Source organism: Lepisosteus platostomus, chromosome 8, assembly GCF_059453375.1.
Source record: "Lepisosteus platostomus isolate fLepPlt1 chromosome 8, fLepPlt1.hap1, whole genome shotgun sequence".
NCBI classification, from domain to species: Eukaryota; Metazoa; Chordata; class Actinopteri; order Semionotiformes; family Lepisosteidae; genus Lepisosteus; species Lepisosteus platostomus.
In genome coordinates this window covers 16246348-16265794 of record NC_142618.1, presented here as the reverse complement: position 1 = coordinate 16265794, position 19447 = coordinate 16246348, and the positions used below count along the sequence as shown (strand labels likewise).

The window sequence follows — 19447 nt, the reverse complement described above, 5'->3', positions numbered from 1 at the left end:
GGGTCCCACACTGACAGGATGAAGGAACTGAATTTCTAAAGTGTTGAACATAGAAGACTATGATCATTCCTGAAAGGCATCAACAAAATCAATCCAGCAGATTTATTGAGAATGACCAGTGAAACATGAACTAGAACTACTTTACTTTAAAAGTGCAAATAATGTTTTAGCATATCACCAGTACATCAGTTGGATACACGTTATAAACAAAACAAGATGACCTCTGCACTGTCTGGCAGGACATTAAACTAAAGGGCCTAAGTGAATATCTATGAGGGGCACAAATCCATCCAGGTGGATGGAATTAGCAAAGAGACCTGTTAAATGTGTTTTTTACTCTTTTTGAAAAGTATTATTTTTCCTCCCAACTTAATGATCTCCAACAACTGCTTACTCCAGGAACTGCAAATACCAACTTGTGTGGTCGCGAACTCTGGTAGAAAGACGCCAGTCAACACAGCAGCAGGTCCAGGTGGAACCTGTGGCTGAACACTAAAGTATTGTCTGAAGAGCTGAGGGGAGAGAGTCAGCAGCTGTTCCAGCTCTCTGTAGACACTGGCACTGGCCCTGCTGTTTGGACACAGTCCACAGCTCTACCTGCTCCCAAGAAGAACAGACTAAAAGCTCTCAATGCCTTGAGGCCGATAGCTCTGGTTCCATTAGTGATGCAGACTCTTCATTAATAGATACTGTGTGGCTGCTGTTGTTGAGTCATCATATTCCTCCCAGCTGAAATCGTGTCTGAAATCGTCGCGGGCAGGGTTAGTAGCAGTCAAAGTTGCCGTATGTGGTCATGTGATCACCCCCAAATCAAGGCGCTATATCTCAGGAAGGAAAGCAGCTGGGAAGTCACTTTCAACGGCACAAACCGGCACAAACGCAGCACTAACTGAGCAAGACCGGTCCGGTTCTCCTGCGCCGTTTTTGGGGCTGAGTGACGTCACACCCCTAAATTAGAAGGCGCTATATCCCGGAAACAAAAACGGCACAAACGCAGCACTAACGCACGAGGAGGGTTTCGTGGTTTGTGATGTTTGTGGGGGTGGCAGCTACACGGAACTTTACACCAGCACTGCTTTCTGCTGAAATTGCCGCTTGAGGATGAGTAAACTGAATGACACCCTCTCATTCATAAACATATGTATAGCGTGTAAACGTATAAATGTATGTTCCTGCGCTGTATTTAATCTTTATCATCTATATAAAGGGCGGTGCGGTGGCTCTGTGGCTGAGGATCTGTGGCTGGAAGGTTGCCGGTTCAAATCCCACAGTTGGCAGAGGAATCCTACTCTGTTGGGCCCCTGAGCAAGGCCCTTAACCCCAACTGCTCCTGGGGTGCTGTATAAATGGCTGACCCTGTGCTCTGACCCCAAGCTTCTCTCCCTGTCTGTGTGTCTCATGGAGAGCAAGTTGGGGTATGTGAAAGGTCAAAGTCCTAATAAAATAAATTGTATATGGCCTATAAAATGATCTTATCTTATCTAAAACTTTTTAAAGTATATATTTTACGGTTGTTCCCCTATTTTAAAAAAGAATGCTGTCTCTTTAAATGGTGCAGTTAAAGACCAGAGAGAACAAGCCTTCAATAATGAAAGGTCGGGAGTTAAAAAATACCATTCCCGTAGAGCTCTGCGACCCCATCTCGCGTTTATAAGAAAACCGCCGTGTACCTCGCGCTCATGGGAACTGTAGTTTTCCTTTGTTTGGCCCTGGCAGTGGACGGACTGCAGTGGCGATAGTGACGACGTGGGCGGAGCATGAGGGGTGGGAATATGTCAGCCAATCGCTGCTCTTGACTTGTGCGCGTCATCGTTATTTTGCAGACGGACCACGCCTCCCCGGGAAGAGCCCGGTGCAGGGCACGACGGGACAGGAAGCGCTGGCAGGCCGGTGTGGACGGCTGGTTTCCCGACGATCGCTCTGCTCCGCTTTTTATTACTGCTTTATTTAATTTCATTCTGCAACAGAGCGGGGAGCTGCACAGCTATACAAATCCACAAACATACCACACAAGGGAAGCGCTCTGGAGTTTTGAAAGAAACGACTTTTAAAAAAAAAACCCAAAACAAAATCGAAAAGCTCAGGTTCTCTTCCTTCTTTTTCTCCGAAACACAACTCGGCGGCGCTTCCCGGTTTGAAATCAGCTTTAAAAAGCCGAGATCCGCCATTGATCCGCCTCTGTCCGCATAAAGCGCGTTCCCTCCCGGTCGGGATTAAACTCCGCTCCTGAGCCCAGACTTCTGCTCTCCTCTGCTCCGTTTCCGTGCCCTCCGCGCCCGAGTCCCCCGTGGGAGGTCGGCGTGTTTCGCCTGTGGACAGACAGCGAAGACCGGCGGAAGTCCGAGCGGCGCAGCGACCTGACGCTATGAGCTACAAGCCCATCGCCCCGGCTCCCTCCGGCACCAACCACACTCCCCCCGGTGAGAGAGACGCGCTGCCAGTGTGATTGCGTGTAAGAGTGAGAAACGGGGCACAGGCTGCCCTCTCGGGGACCACACGCCCGCCTCCAGGTTCTTCTGAGAGTCGGGGTGAGACTCTGCACGACAGACCCCACTTACCCTCAGCCCCGCACTGCTGTGTTCGTGCCCCTCAACAGCTGTTTGGGTTAAACCGACAACGATGCGTTCGGTATTTATTGCCCATTCCCAAGCGATACGTGATCTCCTTCTGTCCGGAAGCCTGCTGCTAATGTGCTGGGGTGTCCAGTCACTAGAATCTCGTTTCCCCTCAGAGCCAGACCCGGCGGGTGAGCCAGCCTGCTTTCCTGGTGCAGTCGCCTGAAGAAAGCTGGACCGTGGTCCTTTCCTCGCACAAGAACCCGTAACACTGGTGCTGTTGTATATGTCCACCTCTTCTCCACTGATCGCACAACTACACATAATCATCTCTCAGGCTCCGAGAAAAATCCCTGCCTGCGTACCTTTCTGGCTCACCTGGAATCTGACAAAACTTCACTCTGTTACTCAAACTGAGCTGACTATATCTGAACATGGGGTACTGGCGCGTCTGTATTCCTCTCTCAGTGTGTCTGTACTGTATTAACCCCTCTCTCTCAGTGCAGTGTTAATGTCCTGTAGTGTCCAGTCAGTGTGTCTGTGCTGTATTAACCCCTCTCTCTCAGTGCAGTGTTAATGTACTGGAGTGTCCAGTCAGTGTGTCTGTACTGTATGAACCCCTCTCTCTCAGTGCAGTGTTAATGTCCTGTAGTGTCCAGTCAGTGTGTCTGGACTGTATTAACCCCTCTCTCTCAGTGCAGTGTTAATGTCCTGGAGTGTCCAGTCAGTGTGTCTGTGCTGTATTAACCCCTCTCTCTCAGTGCAGTGTTAATGTACTGGAGTGTCCAGTCAGTGTGTCTGTACTGTATGAACCCCTCTCTCTCAGTGCAGTGTTAATGTCCTGTAGTGTCCAGTCAGTGTGTCTGGACTGTATTAACCCCTCTCTCTCAGTGCAGTGTTAATGTCCTGGAGTGTCCAGTCAGTGTGTCTGGACTGTATTAACCCCTCTCTCTCAGTGCAGTGTTAATGTACTGGAGTGTCCAGTCAGTGTGTCTGGACTGTATTAACCCCTCTCTCTCAGTGCAGTGTTAATGTCCTGTAGTGTCCAGTCAGTGTGTCTGGACTGTATTAACCCCTCTCTCTCAGTGCAGTGTTAATGTCCTGTAGTGTCCAGTCAGTGTGTCTGTACTGTATTAACCCCTCTCTCCCAGTGCAGTGTTAATGTCCTGTAGTGTCCAGTCAGTGTGTCTGTGCTGTATTAACCCCTCTCTCTCAGTGCAGTGTTAATGTCCTGTAGTGTCCAGTCAGTGTGTCTGGACTGTATTAACCCCTCTCTCTCAGTGCAGTGTTAATGTCCTGGAGTGTCCAGTCAGTGTGTCTGGACTGTATTAACCCCTCTCTCTCAGGGCAGTGTTAATGTACTGGAGTGTCCAGTCAGTGTCTGGACAGTATTAACCCCTCACTCTCAGTGCAGCGTTAATGTCCTGTAGTGTCCAGTCAGTGTGTCTGGACTGTATTAACCCCTCTCTCAGTGCAGTGTTAATGGACTGGAGTGTCCAGTCAGTGTGTCTGTACTGTATTAACCCCTCTCTCTCAGTGCAGTGTTAATGTACTGGAGTGTCCAGTCAGTGTGTCTGGACTGTATTAACCCCTCTCTCTCAGTGCAGTGTTAATGGACTGTATTAATCTCCCACTTTATTTCTCTCAGGTTCCAGTGTTTCCTCTCCATCCTCCTCTCTTCCTGGTTCCTCCTCCAATTATAGGCCTCTCTTCAATGACTTCGGTCCCCCATCCATGGGCTACGTGCAGGTACGGTCCTGAAACACAGGACACCTTGTGATTCTCACTCAGCTGTATCAGATACTCCATGTCAAGGATGGGCCCTAACCTAGTCCTAATCCTCCGTGGTCTGTGTGCTGAACACACACAGGTCCTGGCCTGAACACACACTGCAGTAAGGATGGGTGGAAGTGTTTGAAATTTAGGTAACAAATCTACAGTGGCAGACCAAGTCTCGGTTCTTGGTTTCAGAAACAACAAACTGTGAAGGAACTGAATGTTTCTGGGGATCCGCAGCTCACTTGCCTGTTAACAAAGAGAGAGTTAAAGGACTCGGATGTGATTAGTATTTCCTATGTTTTTGGTTTGGAAATTACATTTTTTTAACATCCAAATAAGCATTGTTTTGGATTTCTTTATTCATAGGCCTCTGACATAGTGAGCGATTTACAAAACAACAATTTGTAAATTTTTGTAGCCTCTCCAGCAGCAGTGGAGCAGCAGCAGTCTCAGTGAAGCAGTGAGTGACGTCACGCAGGTCTGTGTCTAGTTGACTAGTTACGAGGAAGACTACTGGGGAAAGGTTATGCGTTTACTGAAGGCTTTATAAAGGAAAATGTAGGGCTCTCTTTATCTGATGACTAGGTTAGAGTGCTCTGGGTTCCTGGGGAGTCCAGTGACATTATAACTCTGAGTTGTGCTGACCTGAGCCCTGGTTTCACAGTTAATCCAGAAGTATTATAACAGGGCACAGCAAGATATGGGGTCCCCCTGATGGAAGGACATGAGGGGTCACTAGGATCCTTTGGTGGGCAGGTTAGGGTACAGAGATAGGGTCCCCACTAATGAAAGGAGATGAGGGGTCTCTAGACACTCAGGTTAGGGTCCCTACTGACTGGAAAACCTGAAGTGATGAGACTTTCCACCAAACTATAGACCGATACGCCTGTTAAATGCTGATGCTGCATACTTGACTAACTTGTCTAAACCAGACCTACAGGGGTTTGTTTCCATCATTTCATCACAGATCGGGGCAAAATGTGCTTTGCATTATCTACACCGAATATTACAAAGAAATAGTTTTATTTCTTTGGACATTTTGCGGTTGTATAACTTAAACTGTTGCAATTTGATCCTCTTATTTCCCATCTGATGCTCAAACGGAATTATTACCATTTCCTGGAGCTGAAAGGGTGTCTTAGGGTTCACTGAGTTGGTTGCTTGTGTGGAGAGTGTAGCTAAGTCAACAAGTGGTCAGCCTGGTCTCTCGAGTTCCTGTGGCTGTTAGGCTGTTGCACGAACACATTCACTGAGATTCACAGCTGTTTGGTGTGAATCTCACTGGGTGGTGTTGGGAGCAATTCTGCAGCTTTATACTAAATTTGGAAAGCTGAGCCCCTTAATGCCCTTTGATGCAGTCCACTGGGAAACTCCTCCTCATTGCAAACCCTACAAGCTTACTTGTCTGACGATCGCATGAAGCAAAAAGGGTAAGATTGTCTCAGAAAGCCAGGGCTCCTCGATAGAAACCAGGGATTTACTGAGCTGGACTGGTGGTCAATGTTTTCACTGGCACTTTCCCTGGTCACCTGTCCTTCCGGTTATCTGAAACCGATGAACTAGACACCACAGAGTGAAGTGAATTGGTGCATCATGGACTTCAGGCTCTTCCAGTGTTTAAGCCACAGTAGAGCTCCCATTGTGAGGATATGATGCTGCTGGTTTCTCTCCGTATAACTGAGCTCCTGGTTCTCCTGCAGTCCTTGAAGGCCCCAGGCTCGCAGGGCTCTCAGTCCACCTACGCCGACCTCTTGTCTGTGATCGAAGAGATGGGCAAAGAGATCAGACCGACCTACGCTGGGAGCAAGAGCGCAATGGAGAGGCTGAAAAGAGGTACTGCACTCAGATACTGAACGCTGGCCAGTTTCTCTTGACTTAAAGAAACATGGACAGCCTGCTGGGTTCTGGAGTTGGGAACGCTTGCACTACTCTGTTACACAGATGTTTTCCCACTGATCAACACAAGTATGGATTTTGTATCAGTATCGGTACACTGATGTACAGCACACTGCACTAACACAGTCACACACCTTACAGACACTGTTGGTCCCACTGACACACTGTATCACACTGTACACACACTGCTGGTCTCTTCACTGACATTGTGTCAAACTGCACACACACTGCTGGACTCCACACTGACACTGCGAACACACTGCTGGACTCCACACTGACACTGCGCACACACACTGCTGGACTCTTCACTGACACTGTGTCACACTGCACACACACACTGCTGGACTCTTCACTGACACTGTGTCACACTGCACACACACACTGCTGGACTCTTCACTGACACTGTGTCACACTGCACACACACACTGCTGGACTCTTCACTGACACTGTGTCACACTGCACACACACTGCTGGACTCTTCACTGACACTGTGTCACACTGCACACACACTGCTGGACTCTTCACTGACACTGTGTCACACTGCACAAACACACTGCTGGACTCCACACTGACACTGCGCACACACACTGCTGGACTCTTCACTGACACTGTGTCACACTGCAGACACACTGCTGGACTTCACACTGACACTGCGCACACACACTGCTGGACTCTTCACTGACACTGTCACACTGCACACACACACTGCTGGACTCTTCACTGACACTGTGTCACACTGAACACACACACTGCTGGACTCTTCACTGACACTGTGTCACACTGCACACACACACTGCTGGACTCTTCACTGACACTGTGTCACACTGCACACACACTGCTGGACTCTTCACTGACACTGTGTCACACTGCACACACACTGCTGGACTCTTCACTGACACTGTGTCACACTGCACACACACTGCTGGACTCTTCACTGACACTGCGCACACACACTGCTGGACTCTTCAGTGACACTGTGTCACACTGCACACACACACTGCTGGACTCTTCACTGACACTGTGTCACACTGCACACACACACTGCTGGACTCTTCACTGACACTGTGTCACACTGCACACACACTGCTGGACTCTTCACTGACACTGTGTCACACTGCTGGACTCTTCACTGACACTGTGTCACACTGCACACACACACTGCTGGACTCTTCACTGACACTGTGTCACACTGCACAAACACACTGCTGGACTCTTCACTGACACTGTGTCACACTGCACAAACACACTGCTGGACTCTTCACTGACACTGTGTCACACTGCACACACACTGCTGGACTCTTCACTGACACTGTGTCACACTGCACACACACACACTGCTGGACTCTTCACTGACACTGTGTCACAATGCTGGACTCTTCACTGACACTGTGTCACACTGCTGGACTCTTCACTGACACTGTGTCACACTGCACAAACACACTGCTGGACTCTTCACTGACACTGTGTCACACTGCACACACACACTGCTGGACTCCACAATGACACAGGTGTTCCGTTCCTGCTCTGTCATCCTGGATTAACTCACGCCTCTCTCTCAGGTATCATCCACGCCCGCGCCCTGGTGAGGGAGTGCCTGGCTGAGACAGAGAGAAACGCCAGAACATAACGACCGGCCCCCCTCGCCCCCCCCAGCCCCCTCTCACGAGCTCAGTTCCCTCCTCTCTTCTCTCCCTCCACCTCCCCTCCTCTCTCCTCTCTCATGGATCATTACTTTTACAACTTCTAATCACATTTTGTAAACTGAATTTTTTCAATAAGTTAAATAAAATCGATTTGCAATGAAAACAGTGTCTCTTTGTACAGCTGTGACTGGAGAGGTGAGTCTTGCCCTCATGTCCGAAGTGAGAACAGGGACTGTGTGCACACCGAGTCCAGTGTGACCAAATGCTCTTGTGGTGCTGGGATAGACTTGGACTCCTTCTCGGATCCTGGAGTGGGGATCTGAATCCATGAACCTTGCGGTGTATGGAAAGGATGCTAAGCCGCAAGGGTTTCCCACGATGCTCTTCTGATCAGCTGGTGTCGGGCATAGCTCAGCCCGTTCTGAGTTGGGCTTCCAAGTAGTGGAATCTTGGAGTAAATGTAAGGATTTGTATACTCTTTTATGCTTTTGAACATAAGTCACAGGTAAGAGGAGGCTTTCTGACCTATCGAGCCTGTTTGATCATTAGTTGATTTGACCCCAGGATCTTATCCAGCTGAGTCTTGAAAGAAAACAGGGTACTGGCTTCAACATCAGGGCTGGACAGCTTGTTCCACCCCCCTACCACCCTTCTGAGAGTACTCGTTTCAAGATGGGCCAGCCTGGTATCGTAATGCCAAGCAGGTGTAGAGACTTCCTGTTCAGACAGCGGTGCAGAGAAACCCTCAGGAGTGCTCACGCTCTTCCTTTTCAAAAGCCATTGAGCCAGTTAACTCCAGAGCTGAGGGAGAAGATCTGTCTGTTTGAAGTGACTCTGGAGTTTGTGCACTGCTTGCAGCGATGAAGTCGCAGCATAAATTCTGATCAGTTTATCAGTCTTCCCAGCTCTAACTTCATGAGTCTCCAGATACTAGATTGTTTATTCCCAGCTCTCCCTGGCGCACTCGGCCCTCTTAACTCTGGGACAGCGAGACAGTGGGGTCCTGGCACAGAGGAGCCGAGCCAGTGTCCCTGGATTGAAGACACAGAGACAGTGGGTCCCGGGACAGACAGGAGCTGAGCCAGTGTCCCTGGTTTGAAGACACAGAGACAGCGGGGTCCCGGGACAGACAGGAGCCGAGGCCAGTGTCTCTGGATTGAAGACACAGAGACACCGGGGTTCTGGGACAGACAGGAGCTGAGCCAGTGTCCCTGGATTGAAGACACACAGACAGTGGGTCCCGGGACAGACAGGAGCCGAGGCCAGTGTCCCTGGATTGAAGACACAGAGACAGTGGGGTCCTGGGACAGACAGGAGCTGAGCCTGTGTCCCTGGATTGAAGACACAGAGACAGCGGGGGTCCTGGGACAGACAGGAGCCAAGCAAGTGTCTCTGGATTAAACAGGTAGAGAATCAGCAAGGTGCCTGGCCAGAGGGGTGTTTCAACCTACAGAGCCTCGGACGTCAGAAAGGTGGATAAATGGGTTTAATATTTGCGATACAGTGCAGAGTTTATATACAACTGTGCTTGGCAACTGAAGACAACAGTCCACGACAAACAGAATATTGCAGCAACAAAATCATATTGGTACAAATACAGGAATTACAAAGGAAGGGTTAAATATATATGTTTAAATGTTTCTATACAAGTTTAGGAAGAAGCCCTGCGCTGGACCGGCATCCCTGTGCTTCCGGGCGCGGCTCTGGGCTGAGCACAAGTCAGGGGTGGCTGCCTTCTCGGCTCACGCCAGCGGAGAGAAAGCCGAAGACAGCAGCTCGCGAGGAGCAGGCCGGGCCAGGGAGTCCAGAGCCTTCCCCGGTCAGCCTCAGGGCTCGGGCGGGACCGGGACGCGAGGGGAGATTGGGACGTCTTCTCACAGGGAGGCTAACCCAGACTCGCCGCAGCTAGGCCTGGGCAGCAGCGCTGGTGTGGCCACCAGTACAAACATCCGCTTCCTTCGCCCGGCCTGACGTCGCAAGAGAGCGCCCTCACTCGGCCCTGAGAAACACACAGACAAGCAGCGGGCTCTCAGAACACATGAGCAGAGTGGTTTTTAATTCATTCAAGCGTCCTGTTGGCCTCTCCATTCCTTCACCCCACTTCTGTGCTCCCTTCTTCCAAACTCAAGCTGAAGAGCTTCACTGGCAGGAGAGCACATACTGGACTGCAGCTCTATTTTTTAAATTGGATTATTATTAGAAGGTGGTATAGTGGTTAGCATAGTTGCCTCGCAGCACTGAGGCCCTGGTTTGATTCCTGGGGAGCTATCTGCATGGAGTTTGTATGTTATCCCTATGTTCACATCCCTCTGGGTACTCGAATTTCCTCCTAAAGGCCAAAGACCTACTGGTAGATTCACTGCATTCTGGGAAAGCTGGCCGTGGTGTGAGTGTGTGTTTTTCTGTGTAACCTGCGATAGACTGGCGCCCCTTCCGGGGTGTATCCTGCCTAGTGCCCAAGGGCGGTTCTAGGCTCCAGCTCCTCTGTGACACTGGATTGGACAATGTGGTTAGATAACGGATGGGTGGAGTTTTACTACAGAGGCTCACTCAATGTTCCTCAGGCTAGTTGCCCACAGCCTGTCTAGAAACTGGACACAGGCAGACCTGGCTGCCCAGAGAGGACAGGCTCAGAGACCACAGCCTGGCCATAGAAACTGGACACAGACAGACCTGGCTGTCCAGAGAGGACAGGCTCAGAGACCACAACCTGGCCATAGAAACTGGAGACAGACAGAACTGTTTGTCCAGAGAGGACAGCCTCAGAAACCACAGCCTGGCCATAGAAACTGGACACAGACAGACCTGGCTGCCCAGAGAGGACAGACTCAATGACACAGCCTGGACACAGACACACCTGGCTGCCCAGAGAGGACAGGCTCAGAGGCCACAGCCTGGCCATAGAAACCGGACACAGACAGACCTGGCTGCCCAGAGAAGACAGGCTCAGTGACCACTGCTAGAAGTAAGAGGCAGAGATACTGAGAGATCAGAGACTCCAGCCCCTCTCCCCCTCCTGTTCTGTCTGTGACTCACAGGGCGGTGCTCTTGCTGAAGATGCGGCGGTACTTCTCCTTCTCCTCTATCTCCTTCTCCTTCAGCTTCCTCTCCAGGTCCCGCAGCTCACGGCTCACAGCTGGCGCCAGTGAGGGGTCCAACATCAGCACCTGGGCGAAGTCTGAACGGGCTTCCTTCTCATTCCACACCGCAGCATGAGCCTTCCCTCGCTTGAAGTACGCCTTGACATTGTCTGAAAGAGAGAGAGGCACTATGACGTACTGGACACTCCAGTACATTAACACTGCACTGAGAGAGAGGGGTTAATACAGTCCAGACACACTGACTGGACACTACAGGACATTAACACTGCACTGGGAGAGAGGGGTTAATACAGTACAGACACACTGACTGGACACTCCAGGACATTAACACTGCACTGAGAGAGAGGGGTTAATACAGTCCAGACACACTGACTGGACACTACAGTACATTAACACTGCACTGAGAGAGAGGGGTTAATACAGTCCAGACACACTGACTGGACACTACAGGACATTAACACTGCACTGAGAGAGAGGGGTTAATACAGTCCAGACACACTGACTGGACACTACAGGACATTAACACTGCACTGAGAGAGAGGGGTTAATACAGTCCAGACACACTGACTGGACACTACAGGACATTAACACTGCACTGAGAGAGAGGGGTTAATACAGTACAGACACACTGACTGGACACTCCAGTACATTAACACTGCACTGAGAGAGAGGGGTCAATACAGTACAGACACACTGACTGGACACTCCAGTACATTAACACTGCATTGAAAGAGAGGGGTCAATACAGTACAGACACACTGACTGGACACTCCAGTACATTAACACTGCACTGAGAGAGAGGGGTTAATACAGTCCAGACACACTGACTGGACACTCCAGTACATTAACACTGCACTGAGAGAGAGGGGTTAATACAGTCCAGACACACTGACTGGACACTACAGGACATTAACACTGCACTGAGAGAGAGGGGTTAATACTGTCCAGACACACTGACTGGACACTCCAGTACATTAACACTGCACTGAGAGAGAGGGGTAAACACACTTTAGTATGTCACTGTGCCTATATTTGGTCAGCGTCTCTTCTCCTTGTCTTCTCTCAGCCTGGTCACACCAGTGTCAGAGAGCCAGACTAGAGGGCGTACTACAGCACGGCCCGGCGCAGGGCTACAGTACCTTCATACTTGTACAGTATGGAGGAGCAGTGCTCCAGCACCTCGTAGTACTGCCCCTGCAGCAGCCGGCACTGGCAGTAGTTCAGCAGGAGGGGGGTGATCATGTGGTCCAGACGGATCCAGGTCTGGTCCCCCGGCCGCTCCTGGTGGACACAGAGAGATCACTGTTATAGCACTCTTAGATCAGTGCAGACTCTGGGTGGGGGGAGACACACTGGCCATCTATGCCACTAGAAGTAGGCTCTACAACATCAACCACCCCCATTCAAATTTGGTTGTGATTATTTGAAAGTGTGATCAAACCCATTGCCCTATACGGCAGTGAAGTGATGGTCTGCTTGTAGAGCTGGGTTACACTAAATGAGACAAATGTAGAAACATCCTCCATGTGCAGAGACAAACCTCAAACAGCCCGTACAGGGCCGAATGAGGCCAATAAACATTTCTAAGAAACATGCAGAAGAGAGTATTCAAATACTGGTTACACCTGAAAAATAGTGACCAGAATTCCTATCACCGCAAGAGTCCCGCTGAGTCAAGAGCTGATCCCAAAGAAGAGCCCTCTGAGGCAGCTGGTCCTGAGGCTCACTGCCACCAGCCAGCCGCAGGACAGCACAGCGACAAATCACAAGACAAACACTACTTCACCCACTGGGACACACACAAACACGACACCAACTGGAATGCTACAGAACACCAAACACACAACACACACTATCTTAACATCTGACCAGGAGAAGACACAGCAAGGAGAAACAGAGGCTGACGAAGTACAGGCTCAGTGACCACGGCCTGGACATAGAAATTGGGCGACACAGGCAGGCTGTGCTCCCACTGCCAGCAGGGAGAAATAGAGACAGAGGCTTTGTACTGCACTGTGACAAATATTCTGGAATTAGACAAACATGCTCCGTGTCAGGGGGCTCCGTGTCAGGGGGCTCTGAGTCAGGGGGCTCCGTGTGAGGGGGTCTGTGTCAGGGGGTCTGTGTCAGGGGAGTCTGAGTGAGGGGGCTCTGAGAGAAGGGGTTTTTCATCAGAAGGCTCTGTATGAAGCAGCTCTGGGTGAGGGGTTTTCTCTTCACAGATCTGTTAATTACATCATGATAACCTTCATCTGCAGGTTCTTCAGGCAGGCGATGGCATTGTGGTATTTCTCTACAGCAGCTGTGATCTTGCCCTGGCGGAAAAGTTCATTCCCTTCCTCATGTATAATAGGAACAGCAGCCAACTTCTCCTCATCAGACATTGCCCAGGCGTCCTGTCTGTATGAGCCTGGGGGCAGAACCTTAAACAGAGAGAGGGGTTAATACAGTCCAGACACATTGACTGGACACTCCAGTACATTAACACTGCACTGAGAGAGAGGGGTTTATACAGTCCAGACACACTGACTGGACACTCCAGTACATTAACACTGCACTGAGAGAGAGGGGTTAATACAGTCCAGACACACTGACTGGACACTCCAGTACATTAACACTGCACTGAGAGAGAGGGGTTAATACAGTCCAGACACACTGACTGGACACTCCAGTACATTAACACTGCACTGAGAGAGAGGGGTTAATACAGTCCAGACACACTGACTGGACACTCCAGTACATTAACACTGCACTGAGAGAGAGGGGTTAATACAGTCCAGACACACTGACTGGACACTCCAGTACATTAACACTGCACTGAGAGAGAGGGGTTAATACAGTACAGACACACTGACTGGACACTCCAGTACATTAACACTGCACTGAGAGAGAGGGGTTAATACAGTTCAGACACACTGACTGGACACTACAGTACATTAACACTGCACTGAGAGAGAGGGGTTTAATACAGACACACTGACTGACCTGCAGCAGTTCTATAGTGAAGACAAGAGGCTGGTGCTCCTTTTGCAGGCGGTCAAGGTCAGCATGCCCCAGGGAATGATGGGAATGGATCTGGGCGACCCCACAGCAGTGCCTCTGGCCTTCCAGAGGGTCCTTCCCTTCAGCAATGTTCCTCAGCGACTGAGAGACCAGGGGATACACAGCTGTGTGCTGGAGAGAGACAGAAAAACAACATAAACTGGAATGCTACAGAACCCTAAACAGACAATACACACTAGCCGAATATTTGACCAAGATAAGAAACAGGGAAAAGAAACAGACCCTGAGGAAGTACAGGCTCAGTGACCACAGCCTGGCCATAGAAACTGGACACAGACAGACCTGGCTGTCCAGAGAGGACAGGCTGTACTCCCACTGCCAGCGGGGAGAAACAGAGACAGAGGTGCACTTCCTGCTGCACTGTGACAGATATTCTGGGATTAGACATTCTTCACCAACTTTACTGATCTAATCCCCAGCACTTCCACACCTGTCAGTTCCCAATCCTGCTGGGAGATGGAGGAAGGAACTCAGCTGAACTGACAGCCCAGTATGTGATCTCCTGTCACAGCCTGAGGAACAGTGAGCCTGGCTCTCAATAATGCTCCATGTGTTTACATGTAAATATCTTATGATGTGTCTGTATTGTAAATGTCTGTAGATTTGATGTTAATTGTATTTGTTTTGCTTTGGCAACACTGATTCACTCATGGGTCGTGCCAATAAAGTGTCTTGAATTGAACTGATTGACTGTGGACACGGTGAAGACAAGACACTGCAAGCTCATTCACATCCAGTTCAGTCTCGTTCCCCTAACCCTCCCCTGAGCCACCCCAAGACCTAACCCCATACCCCTCCACTGAGACACCCCAATACCTGACCCTATACCTCTCCACTGAGACACCCCCATCCCCAACCCTGTACCCCTCCACTGACACACCCCAATACCTGACCCTATACCTCTCCACTGAGACACCCCAATACCTGAACCTGTACCTCTCCACTGAGACACCCAAATACCTGACCTCATACCCCTCCACTGACACCCCAATACCTGACCCCATACCTCTACACCGAGACACCTCAATATCCAACCCCATACCCCTCCACTGATGCACCCCAACACCTGATCCCATATTCCTCCACTGATCCTGTACCCCTCCACCGAGACACCCCAAAACCCAACCCCGTACCCCTCCATTGAGACACCCCAATACCTGAAACCATACCCCTCCACTGATCCACCCCAACACCTGACCCCATGCCACTCAATGAAGACACCCCACTATCCGTAGCCCAGACCCCTCCAGTCGATGAGTACGGGCTCCTGAGTGGTTCTGGGTGGTCTGAAGGCCGTGGGTAGAGAGGAGTGCCGCCCACCACCGAGCGGGTAATTCCTCCTGACCTCGGAGAACGAGAGGCACCGGCCGCTGGCGTGAACAGGGGCTCAGGGGTAACCCTCGAGTGCGAGGTGATCTGGGGACACGCAGCAGCTTCGGGCTCTGCTGGTGCTGCCGGCGGTCACGGGGGCTCGGCCGCGATTCATCACACCGCCGGTACCTTGGTGTCGCAGGCGAACTCGGCGATCTCGCCCTCCCTCATCGTGCTGATGATCGTCTCCCACACAGCCAGCTTGAACTTCTTGCCCAGGATGAGCTCCATGGGCTTGCAGCGCCCCCCCATGGACCGAGAGTCATCCAGCACCGTCCCATCGGAGGAGAGGGCTGTGCGATAGTGAAACACCACCTGCATGACAGGAGCGGACAGGACATCATCCACCAATGTCCCCTCGAAGGTTTTTCTCCAGCTGGGCGGATGGCTTCATAACCTGAGTGGTGTAAAAAGCTGTAGTGCAGGATGCCTAGGGCTTCGACCGGTCCCAGGTGAGAACTTGGCAATCGACCGAAAAGACCCCAGGCAAGGCCCAAGAGGCATAATGACATGCATATCTGTTGTTGATTTTGTGAAAGTTGGCAATAGTTAACTAAAAGGAAGTACCCGCAGTACAGTATGTAGTATTAAGAGATGTTTTCAAGTACTACCTATTGAGCTGACTGATAATTAATTGCAAAATTGTGTTATTTAACGACTCCCCTGAAGGTCTGTTTGTTTTGGCACGTTATCTGAATTTTTGATTGTTTGCTGTTCAGTAATGTCATTAATTATGCGTGAACCGTACCTCCCGACTGCTAAAAAAAACTTTGATGAAGTTCTTGAAGATTCAATTTACCACGTGCAAATGTCTATTTTTCTATATTTCCTTTGATGTTTGTTCAACAGTTGATTGATGTGGATTGCAATAAACCGCTTACTTACGTACTTAGTATTGTGCACGCTAATGCATACAGTTTTACCACGGACTTTTTTATTCACAACATTGCAGCTATAATGCAAATCACGCACGGCATATCTTCAACTTCGACCGTCAAGTTCAACAGTTCACTAATCACTATAAAAAGCAGCAAGTCCGTATGTCACTGAAAATTACAGAAGTCTTCACTTCTTTCTTACCGACTGAAGTTTAAATCTAACTCGTGCTGTACACAACCATATTGTTCAGTTATCATTTCTGGCGCCTGTCTTTCAACGACATCCATCGCGTGTACTCCACGTCGAGATTAATATTCTGTCCAGTGTTTTGGTACGATTTAATTCCCGTGAGCATGTCTAAATGTAACTCTTCCAGCCGGTGTCGAGACTTTGTTTTTATAATGTTCACCAGACTGAATCCGCGTTCGCAATCTGCGTTTCATGCAGGCAAGGTGGCGGTTCAATACGGCTCAAATATGATACAATTGTCTTTTTACGCAACGCCTCACAATGACGCTACACATTATGTAAACAGGAAATGGCGAAAGTATAATATAGTGCGTTAACTTATGTAAAAGACACGAAATTAGTCATACTAGAGCCACAACCGTAGATACACGTGAAGGTCATTAACGGGAAAATTCACAGTCACAGTCAAAATTATTTCCGCACAGAAAACGTCCCTCTGAGTTTGCTGCGCCGCAGCTTAAAAAAAAGGCGCGCGTCCGCGCAGCTGAGAGGGAACAGTGATCACAACTCCAGAATAGAGAGGGGAACAAGTAAAGGTTTCTTCCATGCTGAAAAGAGAAGAAAGAAAACACAACGTTTCGGCTGTGGAGCCTTCTTCGGGTTCTGTCACTATGTGATCTCGAACAGCCCGTCCTGAGTCGGCTGTGGAGTCGAAACGTTGTGTTTTCTTGTCTTTTCAGCATGGAATACACTTTTCCTTGCTCCTTTGCAGCCTACGCATTCTGACGCAGCTACCCCCCTGAGGACTGGGACAGCCTGCTGCCTCAGGATGGGCTGTTCGAGATCACATAGTGACAGTAGTTAACACAATTAACACTGCACTGAGAGAGAGGGGTTAATACAGTCCAGACACACTGACTGGACACTCCAGTACATTAACACTGCACTGAGAGAGAGGGGTTATTACAGTACAGACACACTGACTGGACACTCCAGTACATTAACACTGCACTGAGAGAGGGGTTAATACAGTCCAGACACACTGACTGGACACTCCAGTACATTAACACTGCACTGAGAGAGAGGGGTTAATACAGTCCAGACACACTGACTGGACACTCCAGTACATTAACACTGCACTGAGAGAGAGGGGTTAATACAGTACAGACACACTGACTGGACACTCCAGGACATTAACACTGCACTGAGAGAGAGAGGGGTTAATACAGTCCAGACACACTGACTGGACACTTCAGGACATTAACACTGCACTGAGAGAGAGGGGTTAATACAGCAGATCTGTATTTCCACCCCCACCCACCACTGTGTTGAATAAACTCCACTCCATACTAAAGATCGCCCACAACCCCCCTGGTGCAGCAGTTCCTCTCTGCTGCCCTGATCTCTGCAGTGGGGCTGCTGTGTGTCACTTCACTGGGAGAAGTCAATTACTCCAGGTCAGCAGTGCAGGTAAACTGGGTTCCCGTGGGATAGGACCAATAATAGCTCATGAATTGTAATACGTTAAATCCGGTACAACAAAAAATCCGGCCCAGTATATTGTTTTAACACCTCCCCCAGGTAATCGCACAGTGTAAAACTGATACTTTTGGTACTGAAAACCGCTTTGCTAAAAGCCCAGACAAGCCTTGTTGTAAAATAAGTGACTTCATCACTGGAACAACATCGATGCTTTTATTTATTTATTTTTTGGTGGATGAATGATTAATAACTTAAGTTATGCTAAAAAAATACGTTTTTTTTCCAAGTGTTTTGCTTTGGTTAGTACCAAACCCAGGAGAGGCCAAAACGGACAGGAACATAAACCAATGAAAAACAGCGTCAGAGACCCGGACCAATAAACGTGCGGGGAAACCGTGACCGACAGGTGAATGGACCAATAAAAAGGCGAGAAGCGTGAGCAAGACAGCCGGATGTTTGACACAAAGCATATCCGGTCAGCGACATCCCACCAACGCACAGAGCTCGTCCCAAGGGCTTAGGAACCTTCTGCCTCAAAAAAGCAGGGAAATATTGTGAAATAAAAATATTTAAAAGGTTGGATTTTATGTAAACGAAGACACAAAGCACATAACGTTATTCAGCTCAGCTGTGAAGGCGGTATCACGGCTGTGAAACGGAATCCGGTTTCTGTGTTGCAACCAGGACCTAAGATAGCCAAGATTCAAACACGTCCAAACAGCCTCTACCATCAAAACGACTCGCTTCCTACCTTGGTTCCGTCGAGGAAGGCCGACAGCTCTCCCTTGCCGCCGCTGATCACCCTTTTCAGGATCCCCTCCTTACTGAGCCTCGCTATCTGCTCCTCCATGACTGTAACTCTCACTCGGTAAAGCTCGGCTCCACTCGGCTTCAGTCGGGTCTCTCTGATCGACTCGTGATGAATCGTGTCGGATCGAGTCTCTCCGTTGTATAAACAGCTCTATACTGTACGGGCAACACCCTACAGCTTATAAACATGAATCAACAGTGTTGGAGATGACAAATACTTACTAATATTTAACATTAACTTACCATAAATACACTATTTACAGTATAAATGTGAACATAACATGAAAAGGTTATGGATATAGTGGTTACAAAATTGATGGGTGGATGAAAACATGACCTAAAAATGATACAAAATATACTCCACAGAATGCATCTCCTCACCACACCTACCCACTGCTCTGTCTGTCAAAGTAGGGCTGTGTTTTACTACATCTCAGTGCGTCCTGGAGCTGGTGTCAGTTTGTCTCGCTGTCTCAGTGTGTGTCTGTTAGTCTGTCAGTCTGGAGCTAGTATCAGTGTGTCTCAGTGTTTCCTGGAGCTGCTGGTGACAGTGTCTCAGTGTGTCTTGAGCTGGTGTCAGTGTGTCCTGGAGCTAGTGTCAGTGGGTCTCAGTGTGTTAGTGTGTCAGTCTAGAGCTCCTGTCAGTGTCTCCGAGTGTCTGGAGCTGGTGTCTATGTGT

General features: G+C 49.5%; 2 protein-coding genes across 4 annotated transcripts; one reads left to right on the top strand and one right to left on the bottom strand.

Annotated features, from left to right (window-relative positions):
- The first annotated feature begins 1840 nt into the window (after positions 1 to 1840).
- Positions 1841 to 8036, top strand: cdk2ap2 (cyclin dependent kinase 2 associated protein 2). The gene is made up of 4 exons (XM_088642652.1): positions 1841 to 2420; positions 4204 to 4304; positions 6035 to 6167; positions 7790 to 8036. The coding sequence occupies exons 1-4, from the start codon at positions 2366 to 2368 to the stop codon at positions 7855 to 7857; spliced, it is 357 nt and encodes a 118-aa protein (XP_088498778.1). The 5' UTR covers positions 1841 to 2365; the 3' UTR covers positions 7858 to 8036.
- On the bottom strand, positions 4174 to 19313 carry aip (AHR interacting HSP90 co-chaperone). 3 transcript variants are annotated; one of them, XM_088642647.1, is made up of 8 exons: positions 19159 to 19313; positions 18710 to 18946; positions 15538 to 15723; positions 13960 to 14148; positions 13221 to 13397; positions 12114 to 12255; positions 10910 to 11123; positions 4174 to 4312 (listed from the first exon to the last, which is right to left on the bottom strand). In XM_088642647.1, the coding sequence occupies exons 2-8, from the start codon at positions 18806 to 18808 to the stop codon at positions 4267 to 4269; spliced, it is 1053 nt and encodes a 350-aa protein (XP_088498773.1). In that variant the 5' UTR covers positions 18809 to 18946; positions 19159 to 19313; the 3' UTR covers positions 4174 to 4266. The 3 variants fall into 3 exon arrangements, with proteins under 3 accessions (XP_088498773.1, XP_088498774.1, XP_088498775.1); XM_088642648.1 differs by having other exon boundaries at positions 18710 to 18924; positions 19159 to 19312; XM_088642649.1 differs by lacking the exons at positions 4174 to 4312; positions 19159 to 19313 and adding an exon at positions 9345 to 9872 and having other exon boundaries at positions 18710 to 18956.
- Between the last annotated feature and the right edge of the window lie 134 nt (positions 19314 to 19447).